The sequence below is a fragment of the Onychostruthus taczanowskii genome, unplaced genomic scaffold (assembly GCF_017590055.1).
Source record: "Onychostruthus taczanowskii isolate IOZ18803 unplaced genomic scaffold, ASM1759005v1 scaffold86, whole genome shotgun sequence".
In the NCBI taxonomy this organism is placed as follows: domain Eukaryota; kingdom Metazoa; phylum Chordata; class Aves; order Passeriformes; family Passeridae; genus Onychostruthus; species Onychostruthus taczanowskii.
In genome coordinates, this window is record NW_024506552.1 from 1,331,245 (window position 1) to 1,343,611 (window position 12,367).

Genomic DNA, 12,367 nt, shown 5'->3' on the forward strand with positions numbered 1-12,367 from the left:
AGCTGTGGCTGCCCCCGGATTCCCGGCAGTGCCCAAGGCCAGGCTGGACAGGGCTTGGAGCAGCCTGGGACAGTGAAAGATGTCCTTGCAATGGCAGGGGTGGCATTGGATGGGCTTTAAGGTCCCTCCAACCCAAACCTTCTGAACACACCTGAGCCCAGCACTGCTGTGAGCTCGGCCAGCACACACCCTCCCTGCAGCCAGGGAAACTGCTGGGCACAGACCACAACTGCATGAAGACCTTTGCTGTGGGGGGCACAGATTCCGTGTGGGCACCTCATGAACTCAGCCACATTTCACTGTGGGTTGAACAAAACAAACTTGGGAGAAGCACAGCCTTCCCAAAGCATCCCTCCTGGGGCAGAGGGAATGCCCCTGGCTGTGCATAGGTGTTTCTCTGGCTTTGCTGTCACTGTGTTCAGCAGTCAGTACAGCCCCTCCACACCACAAGGCCCAGCCCCATAGCTGAGTGTCCCTCACGGCTCTCACCTGAGTAAGTGCTCCCAGCTGGGTGTCCTGGAACCTGCAGCGTCCCTGAGGTCAGCGGGGGTGGCGGGGGCAGAGCCGTGGGAGGGGCAAACATATTGGGGTGGTGAGGGTGGGCGGGGGGCTGCAGGGCGGGCGGGAAGCTGTGCAGGGGGCTGTGGCTGGCCAGGGACAGCGGGAACGGCGACGCCGACGGGTGGTGCGAGATGTGCGGGGGAGGCGCCTGGGTCTTGGCGGGGGTGCTGCTCCTGCTGCTGCTGTTAACGAGAGAGGAGCCGTCAGGGGAGAGAACAGCCCCAGCACACATACACACACAACCTCAGCAGCTCCTCACCTCAAACACTGTGCTACAAATCCCAGTTACCGTTTCCACTCCTACCACTGGGGTACCCCTTCTCCACCACCTGCTCTGGGATCTTTTACTTCCTGTGGTCCCCACACACCTGAGCTGGGCTCTCCCTTGCTGCAAGAGGTTGGTATTGTCCCACAACAGCACAAAGGAGTAATCAGCCCTGTGCATTCATGACTTAATTATCAGGTCCTTTCTACATCACTGCCCCTGGTTCATGTTTTCAGGCAAATGAAGCTCAAAATCACTGCATTAATAAAAATTTAAATTTGTTTTTAAAGTGAATTACTAAGATGAAAGACTGCAGAAAATGTGAAATCAAGTTGAGAAGGCAACAACAGCTTATTGTACAGGTAATGTCCCTCTCTACCCCACAATAAAATGAGATAAGATGAGTCAAGAAAAGAAATATTTGTGATTACACTGGCTGCAATTTTTCAGGTTTCATTTCCTACTAATGAGTATTTAAAATACATTCATGGAAGGCTTAATTTTCCTTGTCTTTATTTCAACTAACAACACACTTATATTGCAGTGACTTTTAAAGACAAGCAATACCAGCTTGGTTAAAAATAAATCCAGGTCTTAAACACCTCCCAGTCTTTAGTCAAACCATGAAGCAACCACAGTGATACTTCCTCAGGTCTTGAATGTCACACCTGCCTGCTGGGAGCTCGATTTGGAGAACTGCAAGCCAGCTTAGAGTACGGGAAAGCTGAGGTCCCTGACTCAGAGGGATATCACGGGTTCCTGTGCACATGGTGTTTAATCTCACTGCTTATCTTTGTTATCCACAGATAAAAGGTGAGGCTGATCTCACCATGGCCAGGTGAGAGAAAAACACTGAAGCCTGCAAGGTGTCAGCAGTGCAGGAAAACATGGATCTGTGAAGTGCCTAGTGTGTGACTGCTGGTGCTGGGCTGTCACCAGCTGCACCTTCATTGAGGGGCTCCTAGGCTCCTCGCCCTGAGGCATGGCAGCACTTGGGGAAATCAGGTATTTACAGGGATGGGAGGGCAAAGCTGTCAACCTTCAGAGAGCAGCCCAGCCCGTAGGAACTGGGCTTTTCTTCCCCTGATCTACACTGTGTAGAATTCCCTCCAAAAACCCAAGTCTGGCAGGGAAAAAAATCCAGAGCAAATGAACTTAAAATACCCAGTTTAAGGGATCATCAGGTCACAGAGAGTGATCCTGGCTCATCTTGGGAAGAATCGAGGTTACGTGCACTGAGTGCCCTTTATTTCCCAGGGATGGGATAGGCAGCGCTGTCTCTTCTTTATCCAGCTCCCCTCCAGGCTCAGCCCAGCATCCCCGACCCCTCTCTGTACACCTACCTTAAGCTGTTGAGGCTCAAGCTGCTGCTGTTGTAGGCAGAGAGTGGCTGCGAGAGGCTCTGAGGGTGGGGCTGCACAGCGGGCAGGGCCGGGTGTGCCGGGGGCAGTGGCGACTGCGGCCGCGGCGGGTGCTGGCCGGCCGGGGGCTGGCCGGAGGGCTGGCCGCAGGGCTGACCACAGGGCTGGCTGGCGGGCGGGCGGCCGGGCTCCTCGGAGGCCGGGGGAACCGGCACGGCTGGGGCGGGCGCTGGGGCCGAAGCCTCGGGGCGCGGGGCGAGCGCGGGGCTGGGGCAGCGGCCCTCGGGAGGCGGCTCCAGAGGTGGCGGCGTCACCTGAGGACGGGGGTCTTTAGGCACCACAGGCTCAAGTATTGGGTCTTTGCTGCTATCCTGGCTCTTCTCTTGGCTCCTTTCTAGTCCTGATATTTTGGGGACAGCTGGGCCCCTAGCACCAGGGTCGTCATTGTCAGCAAGTGCGCCAACTCCCACCTCTTTATCTGCAACAACAACAGAGAGAGAAGATGGTTACATGCGACACAGACAGCCCAACCCAAAGCCACTGCTGGGCCACTCACACTCCGAGCGGGCAGCTCCATTTCGTTTCCATCAAGAACCATCCAGGCGAACATGAAACTGAATTAAATCCACCTGCCCCAGTAACTCTCCTCAAAATAAAGCACGTGGCTGAGAAGGCAGACCCCTGTTCAGTGCTGCTGTTCTCCATCATTGTTACTCATCATCACTCCCTCATGATGGAACAAGCTGAGGGAACTGATCCTCTGAGGGAGCCAACACTACGTGAGCTCCGTGCTTCTCACTGAATGGGTAACATTGGAAAAGATCTTTAAGACCACCAAGTTCAATCCCTCACTATGTTCACCACTAAATCATGTCCTCAAGTACCACATCCACATGTTTTTTGAACAGGGTTGTTGACTGAACCACTGCCCTGGGCAGCTGTGCCAGGGCCTGAGCACCCTTTCCATGGGGAAATTCCTCCTGGTGTCCACCCCGATCCTCCCCTGGCCCAGCCCGAGGCCGTTCCCTCTCCTCCTGTCCCTGTTCCCTGGAGCACAGCCCGACCCCCCGGCTGTCCCCTCCTGTCAGGAGTTGTGCAGAGCCACAAGGGCCCCCTGAGCCTCCTTTTCTCCAGGCTGAGCCCCTTCCCAGCTCCCTCAGCTGCTCCTGGGGCTCCAGACTCCTTCCCAGGACACAAGATCTGAATGCACACTAGCAGCAGCCCAGGCTTTTTTGGTTTGGCTGACCATGGAGAAACTTACTTCTATTTCCCAACTCTTTAATAATAATTAATATAATTATAATTTTAACATCCGTACATCGGAGTTTTGCTGACCGTTGCTCCACAGCAATTTCCCATTGGAACTGCTCCCCAAGCCTTGCGCCAGTGTGGATCTGATCCATGGCACCCCTTGGAACAAATCCAGGGGAATGTTGCTGACCCAAGATTGAGAAAGGTGCAAGACAGGTGGGGGATCAGAAACCCATTTAGGGCCATATTGCACAACAGCTTGGAACAGTTGGACTTACACCTTCAGCAACTACAGAAACACAGCCCAAGGAAAATATGCAAGATTTGAAGGGGCTTGGGACAAACTTAGAATTTAAAAAGTGTCCAGTGTTCTAAATAACCCTGAGACAAGACAACCTTACTCCTCCTTCTGCCTATTTTAAGGGGTAAAATTACTAAATGCATAATGAAAGAATATCCATTCAGAGAAAATTTTTGACAGCTCCTTTGTGCAAACCCTGAAGTAAAGGAGTGAAATTCAGAGGATGGGGAGTGAACTCTGCCAGCCCATGGCCTGGGCACATGTTTGCCAACCATCACATCCCTGGAGCCAGCCTGGCAGCCATGTGTCACAAATGTGGCATCATTTGGGTTTCATTTCATTAACAGATCAAAAATAAACCACACCAGGACATGCTCAGTAAGTGTTTTACAGGCCCAGTGCAAGGGTGAACAGCCTGGTAAAGCAGAGGATTTTCATAGGTTGTACACAGGAGGTGGGGGAAAAGGGGACAAAGGGAAGCAAAAGGGAGGTAAAAAGGAGAAAAAGGAAGCAAGAAAGAGGGGGGAAAGGCAAACAGGCTTATTTGATGAGGACCTTCTTTAATCACTCCTGGAATACCTGTAACAGGCACAGAGGCTTCTCCATCAGCTTGGATGGGATGACTATGAGGGCAAGAGTGGGACTCTAGAGGGATAAAAACAATTACTCTGCCATATGCCCACAGTCTATCTCACTGCAATAAACTGCAGGTTCTTGGTAAAGGAAACTTTGCTCCCATTAACTCTTTGGATCAATCCTCTTAGATCAAACATTATTACAAGTTAGAATATTATCGATGCCGGGTGACCCCAATGTAGGGAATAACGTGCTCTGACTCCATGATTCAGAAGGCTGAACAATTGCTTTATTAAGCTATACCTATATTACAATAATACTATACTAAATTACATACTAAAGAGATACTATACTAAAAGAATACTAAAGAAAAACCCATGACTGTCTGAGACAGCCAGGACAGAGCTTTGACCCAATCGGCCAAGGAATCAAAACAACCTTCACCAGTGTCCAATTAACAAATCACTTTGGGTAAACACTCTCCATAACACATTCCACATGTGCCAAACAACAGGTGCAGCAAGCAGAGATAAGAACTGTTTTCTCTTCTTCTCTGAGCTTCTCACTGCCTTCCCCAGGAAAAATCCTGGGAGAGAGAATTATGTCTCTCTCTGTTCAGAGAATATGAATACCACAGAATGTGATCCACACATGTGTTAAGGCAGGTCCCCCAGAAGGAGAGAAATGAGCAACAGTTTGCGCAGGAATAGATAGATCTACGTTCCCAGTCCTTATGGCTGTAGGAGTTACAAGTTTTTGGGTTTGTTGGGTTTTTTTACACAATGGCTTTGAGGACTCAGGCTTGTCACCTGCAATGCCCTACTACATGGCTCTAGCAGGTGGTCTGGAAATCCTGCAGAGGTGATACTTTCAAACCTACAGGGAACACCTTGCTCTTAGTGCATTCATTAACTCCTTTCCTTTAGCCTCTCTCATGTGTCACATTGATTCAGCTCAGCTCAATGCTGGGATCTGCTCCTCCTCCCTGGGAGAAAAGGGCTGGGAATGCCCCTGTCTCCTGGGTGTTCCCTGCTGCTGCTCACACCCCCACTGCACAGCCCCGAGTGCCATCCCTGTGAGTCTGCCCTTGGGAGATGCTGCCTGCAGTAAAATAAATGTTATTCCCAGTCTCCCAGCAGCCATGCCTGTGGGTTCTGCCTCTCCTGTGTGACACCAGTGCACCCACACTGTGCCCCAGCCCAGCTGTGCAGGAGGCCGAGCACACACAGCCCTGCCTGCTGATAACCATGATGGATAAATCAGAACCAATTCTCCAGCCCACTGCATCTATTTGGGGAGTTGAAATCCCCCCTCAGTGATAAACGCCACCAATCACAGGTTTCATGAGGAGGGCTCCAGTCCTCATCAACAGCACTTCAAGGTTACACAGACAAGATTGCTCTTTTCCTACCCTGACTGCCTCAGTGCAAAAACTCTGGGGGGAACAACCCTTAATGTCACTATGACACTGACAACCCAACTTTCTGAGATTGTTTATCATCAGAGGAATTTATCTCCACCCAACAGCTTAGCAAGCACCAAGCTAACTCCATTTGCTGGCTGTCTCCACACTCTGCTTTGGATAAACTGGAATTACTGCACTGGGATTCAGGAGAGCAGTGACTGTGATGTAACTTCCATGCTGACACAGGCTCCCCTTTTTCCACTAGGTTGATACTGCATCCACCAACAGCCAGTCTTACACTGAAAAAGGAATAAAGCCAGAATTTGATGCTGAGGACTGAGGATCGTCAGCATTTCCCAGACAGGAAATGCAGCTTTCACTATCTTCCATTCCTGTACCCTTTGATGTGCCTTAAAAACTCCAGTCCCCTCCATGTGACCCTGCTGTCATCACAGCAGGGAGCAGCCAAGGCCACCCTGGGGACACCTGTAGGTAACCCAAGTGACTCAGGTGACCCAGAGAGACTCTGCACTGGGGAGGGCCAGCAAACACTTCCCTCTGGAGACATGGATTTGTATAATAAATACAGGCAATATGCAGCTTTCCATCACTGTCTCTCTTCCTAATGTGCAAATCACTAAAATCTGACCCCAAACTCTGCATTCTGGCTCCCTTGTCCCATCTGCAAGGACCAAAAGAGGCAAAGGTTGGCCAGGGGTGGTTACTGGGAACATCACGGCCACAGGAACAGCCCAGCTGCTCTCCACTGACAAAAAGGCCCTGTTGGAATCGCCAGATGTGACATTCCCAGAGAATCATCCATGCAGAACTCTCTCATTGTGCCTGGCCAAGGTGTTTGCATATGGGTCCAGGAGCACCAAAGAGCACAGGAGGTGCCAAGAGCCAGCACAGGGTGTGCCATGGCCACCCCGGCCTGGCCAGTCCCGAGTGCCCCGGGCATCCCTGGCCCTGGGGATGAAATCCCCCCAGGGACACTGCTGCAGGACCATGCCAAACTCACAGTGGCCAAACTTTTTTCCCGAAGATAAAATCATCCAACTTTTCCGTGTCCAGGTGTGAGACAGCCAGGTCTGGATGCCATCCAGAAAGGAGGCTGTACCATATCCTGTCACTCCTCCTTCTGCCTGCATCCAGATTCAGCCTCCACGCCTGGCCTTGGGCAACTTCAGAGATCAACTCAGAACCAGCACTAAATTTTCCACTTTCCTGAGAGGAACGTTTAGGACTAAGTTCAAAGTCCTTACTGCACAAGTGGGAAAATTATAGGAGTTTTCAGTATTCTGCAGCATTATCTTTGGGACTGAGCGTTCAGCCTGACAAAGAAATATTATATACCATAATTTAATTTAAAAACAGTATTAATTTTCTTTCACTGTTTTGGTTGAACTCTTAACAACACTGTATCTGCCTAACTCAAATTTTCTCCAAACTTCTTAATGCAAGATAAAAACCCCAGATCTTTCAAACCCATTTTCTCCAGCTTTACCATAGATAAGTGGGGAGTTGGTACAAACTGTCACAACCAATACAAACCCCCAGGACATCTCTGGAGTCCTGGAATGCATCTACCCCACAGACCACCACCTCTTCACAAGCACTTCACAAGACTTGAAATAATGAATCAGATTGCAGCCCTGATTGTCCATTTCATATTGATTAGACCTTGGTCAGGGCAGTATCTGGAAGGGGAAGGCAGGTGCCAGGAGCTCTTCCTGCCAGGAGGGAGGAGGCTGCTCGTGCAGCAGCCAACACACATCAAACAGGCCCCAGAGCAGCTCAGCTGTTGTACTGGATACACATAATTTGCTAAAAACAATTCCTCATTTTTAGCACACAGTCATCTTTCATCCTAATTTCCAAGGACACTAACAAAGCATTTGATTATGCAAATGAAGAACATGCCTTCGAAAGCACAGCTCCTTGCAACTCTGTCATCTGCTGATAGCAATTACTCCATAGTGAGCAGGTATTTAGCACAAATGAACAGCAAGGCTGGTGACACACTTTGTACTTAATTATAAAACAGAGAAGAAAATCATTCAGGACAAAAGATTTTGCTACCTCCTGTTAAAAATGTTTATCCTCTGCACTGAAAGGGATTTAATTGTCAACAGTGAAGTTGCAGATCAATGAAAAGAAGCACTTAGTGGGACTGCACAAGATGCTGACAATTCTTCAGTCATTGAGCTGCTTCTGGCCTTGATTTAGAGTGCACAACTCTCCAATGCTGCACATGAAACCATTTATTTAATCCAGTTGCTAAAGAGAACACTCTCCATAAATGTAACTCCTATAGCTGTACACTGGGAGCATATGACAGCACTCATTTCATTTTTTTTAAAGCACTTCTTGATTTAGTACAAAGGAGTGGGGTAAAGCTTTCTAGAGGGAAAGAAAAGAAAGAGAGAGAGAGAGAGAGAGAGAGAGAGAGAGAGAGAGAGAGAGAGAGAGAGAGAGAGAGAGAGAGAGAGAGAGAGAGAGAGAGAGAGAGAGAGAGAGAGAGAGAGAGAGAGAGAGAGAGAGAGAGAGAGAGAGAGAGAGAGAGAGAGAGAGAGAGAGAGAGAGAGAGAGAGAGAGAGAAAGAAAGAAAGAAAGAAAGATCCAAACACCTGTCTGTCAGGAATCCTGGTACTTCAGTAAATAAGAAGGAACTGCAGACTGTTCTGCAGAGGAACTGCAGAGGCGTAACACCCTCACAGACCCTGCAAGAACTCAATCCTGCTTCAACACACACAGCCAAAGGTTTATTTCCAATAAAATCTCTTGACTTCCTAACCTATCCAGCTGGGAATCAATAAATGACAACATTAACTACACAGCCTCAAAGTATTCCACAGCCAGGTCCTGAGGGATGACTGAAGGGGCTCCCAAATGGGCTGGAAAACTTCCAGGTGGGAAGTGATGCTGACAAAGTCAGTGGGGAATATTCTTTACTCATAATGCGTTTGTGATCAAAGAGTTTCACCTTTCTATTTCAAATCTGCATTTTAATCAAAGACATTTAGGTTTTGTCATGGCAATCCTTCTAAAACACACTCAGACACCCAAAAACACAGAAAACCCTTGTGGGGCCAGGCTGGGCTTCCCACCCCTCCAGGACCAGCACAAGGCTTTTCCAAAGTTGGTGCACAAACCTTGGAGCCAGGATACAAATCCCATCTGCCCAACCATGAGCTCTGCTCCTGATCTCTGCTCAAAACTGCCTTAGACCCAAACACCTGCCAGGATTCTCTGGAATTGTGGCAAAAAACAGGGGCTTTTTATACAGAATTCCAGAATGAGTTGGGTTGGGAGGGACATTAAAGCCCATCCAGTGCCCCCCCTGCCATGGCAGGGCCACCTCCCACTGTCCCAGGCTGCTTCAAGCCCCAGTGTCCAGCCTGGCCTTGGGCACTGCCAGGGATCCAGGGGCAGCCACAGCTGCTCTGGGCACCCTGTGCCAGGGCCTGCCCATCCTTACAGGGTGGAACTTCTCCCCAATATCCCATCCATCCCTGCCCTCTGGCACTGGAAGCTATTCCCCTTGTCCTGTGTCTCCATCCCTTTCTCCAAAGCCCTTCTCTGCCTTCCTCTCTCCTCTTTAGACTGTTACAAGAGCACCCTGTGACCCCTCAGAGGGCAGAGCAGAAGGGTGGGAGTGCACTTCAAACCTGCCCAGAGTAAATGAGATGACAGTACAAACAATAACCAATTAAAACCAGAAAACGCTGCAAGGCTGGATGATTTTCTCCAATTATCAATAGGAACATCACCTCAGCACAGTGTTAACCCCATCAGAGGACAAGGGGAAGAAAATATCTTGAGTTTATCCATCACCCCTCCTACTTATTGATTTGCCTTGGCTACCGATCCACAATATTCCCTGAAATGCCCATGACATCTGCTCATTCCACTTGTGTGTGACAGGATTACTTGAATGAGCTTGAACAAAACCAGTTTTCAAAAGCAGCCTGAAAGGTATAACCCTGTGAACACTGATCGAATGTAACCTGACAACTCAGTTTAATACACCAAGGACCACAAAGATGTGTGTGATATGGTTATACAGCAAAATAACACATCTATTCCCCCTGAGAGGTGTCACACCCCCAGCTCACCAGCCACACAGCCCTGGCTCCTCTGTGAATTTGTTCTTTGCAGCCAAAGAATTTCTGATTTTAAAGGCATGATGCCAATATAAGCAGAGAGCTTAAAACTACTTGCTAACACTAAGATAAAGCTCAGCGTGACCATGAGAATTCCCATTTTCAATTACAACTATTTCAGTTCAAGGAAACTTTGCTGAGCTTCCACATCCCAGCTCCCCCATCAGGGTCACTTTACACTGTTCTCATGCTTGGCACTATTTTCCTTGAGTTTCCAATGCTGCAGAGAAAAAGACTGATGTTAGAGAATGACAGAGTCGTTAAGGTTGGAAAAGCTCTCTAAGATCAGTGAGTCCATCCCTGCCAAGGCCACCACAAACCCATGTCCCCACATGCCAGATCTGGACACCTTTTAACTCCTTCCGGGGCTGGTGACTCCACCACTGCCCTGAGCAACTGTGCCAGGGCTTATCCAACCCTCTGCTCCAACTGCCCAGGAAGGATTCTTCTGGTCTGGGTTGTACCAACAAGTGCAGAAATGAGATTTTATTGCTTCTGGTCAACAAATTGTCACATTAAATGTGTTAATTATACGTGTCCAGTAACACCCAGCTCTTTTCAAATTGTCTGAATTTCTTGGTACCTGAAAGCAAAATTCAAGCAAAGGTACAAAGTCAGCGTGATTGTCCTTGTGAGCCACTCTTCACTCCTGAGGCAGACATCTTAGGGAAGCTCCAACTGAGGTGTTCGATCCCAGAGGATGGATCCTCTGTGCCCTGCCCACACAGATCACTAAAAACACCCTGTGAAAGTGCCTTTGCACATCACCACGAGCAGTGCTCGCCTTCAGGACACAGCAGCTGATCTGTCCACAGTGAACACAGCAGACAGCAGGGCAGGGTGGTTTTGTTATGAAGGAGGAGCTGTCTGAGAGCCTGAGCACATCCTAAACACAGCAGCAGGGATGAACACTGGGCCCACAGCCAACACAGCACCTCAGCTCAGTTCAGCCCACAGACTCACTCATAACCTGAACATCCACAATAAATGGCAAGCAATGAAGATTAAAGTCAGATGTGCCGCACACTGTCCCTGGGATGTGGTTAATGAGCTGGCAGGACACAGGACTGTCACAGCAGTGTCCCACAGGCAAGAGGACACCAACATCGGGGTGCAACGTCTGAGGCTGAGGCTGGCCCCAAATGTGGGGTTTTTCTATCCAAACTGGAATCATTAGCCTGTGTATGATTCATAATAGCAAAATGTCCTGTGCTCCTCACTTCAATTTTGATTCATGTTGTGCCTTGCTGCTGAGGCTAATTCTTATCCAGCAATGGTGAATCCAAAGCCTCCAGCCTCAAAAGCAGGACTGTGTGGTGCTGCCTCCATGTGACAGGGAACTGTAATTCTAAAAGGATTAAAAGTTTACCAGCACAGCCACTTAAAGCAGAAAATGAATTGTTCACTCTTCTCATCTCTGTTTGGAAATTAGATTACAAGCTCCAAGTGAGCTGAAATACAGAATGAAGCAAATCTTTGTGATTAGCTCACAGGTGGCCAGTGAGCCTTTCTGTGCCTCAAAGCCTGGCAGATTCCCATCAGCTGCAATAATAAAAGAATGTGTACTTATCCCTCAGCCCAAACCCTGCCCTGTGCTAGCTCAGCTACCTGCTGCGCTAATCCTCACAGCCAATAGCATCAACCTCAGCTGGGAGCTCTGAAGTTTGCTCAGCTGTCAGTTGGGATATTTGGGGTCTGTAGCTCACCCCTGCCCAGCCATGGGGCCCCACTGCACCCTCAGCACTGGGAAGGGACTGGGGTGCTCACCCTGCCAGCCCCACGCTGGCAGCAGCTGCTTCCCAGCACTGAGAGCAAAGGCTCTTTATACACAATTTGTACCATTCATCAGTAGTGCTTCATGTTCCTGTTCTCTCTGCAGAAGGCACCTCTGAGTGTCAGTACAGCAAAATCCACCACATTTTAGCAGAAATCAGGAATCAGAGCTCACAAGTGATGCAGAGCACCAGTGGTCCATTCCATCTGGGATTTGCTCCTCACTCCTGCCGGCTGCAGTTGCAGTGGGTCAACAGGAGCCTCTCACTCAGCCACAGCCCACACACAAGGAAACCTTTCCAAGCCCTCCCAGCATGAGGCTGGTTCATAGAAGGAACCTTGAGGGCTTCTTCCTCTGGCAAACTGATATCCCACCTGGCAGAACTGTGATAACTTTTTTATTATTTCTGTAAACATCTAATAGTCCTCTGAACCCTCCTAAGCTCTCTACCTTAACATTACCTTCCACCAGGGAGCTCTACAACTCAACTTACAATTTCCTTTTCTTCCTTTTATAGTAGGAAAAGGCCTCCAGAGATCATCAAGTCCAACCTCTGACCCCCATCTACACTAAATCACACCACAAAGTGTTGCATCCTCTTGTCTTCTGAACCTTTCCAGGGATGGGAACTCCACCACTGCCCTGGGCAGCCTCTGGCAGTGTTTAACCACTCTTCCAGTAAAGAAATTTTTTCCTAATATCCGATT

The 12,367-nt window shown here is 49.2% G+C and overlaps 1 protein-coding gene across 2 annotated transcripts in view; it reads right to left on the reverse strand.

Annotated features, from left to right (window-relative positions):
• Positions 1 to 12,367, reverse strand: part of AUTS2 (activator of transcription and developmental regulator AUTS2) — a 768,072-nt gene that overhangs the window by 24,656 nt on the left and 731,049 nt on the right. For both annotated transcript variants that reach the window (XM_041425047.1, XM_041425045.1), the window contains exons 7-8: positions 2,170 to 2,665; positions 490 to 743 (exon numbers count right to left, since the gene is read on the reverse strand). In XM_041425047.1, the coding sequence (XP_041280981.1) occupies positions 490 to 743; positions 2,170 to 2,665 (750 nt within the window). The remainder of the gene's footprint in view (positions 1 to 489; positions 744 to 2,169; positions 2,666 to 12,367) is intronic.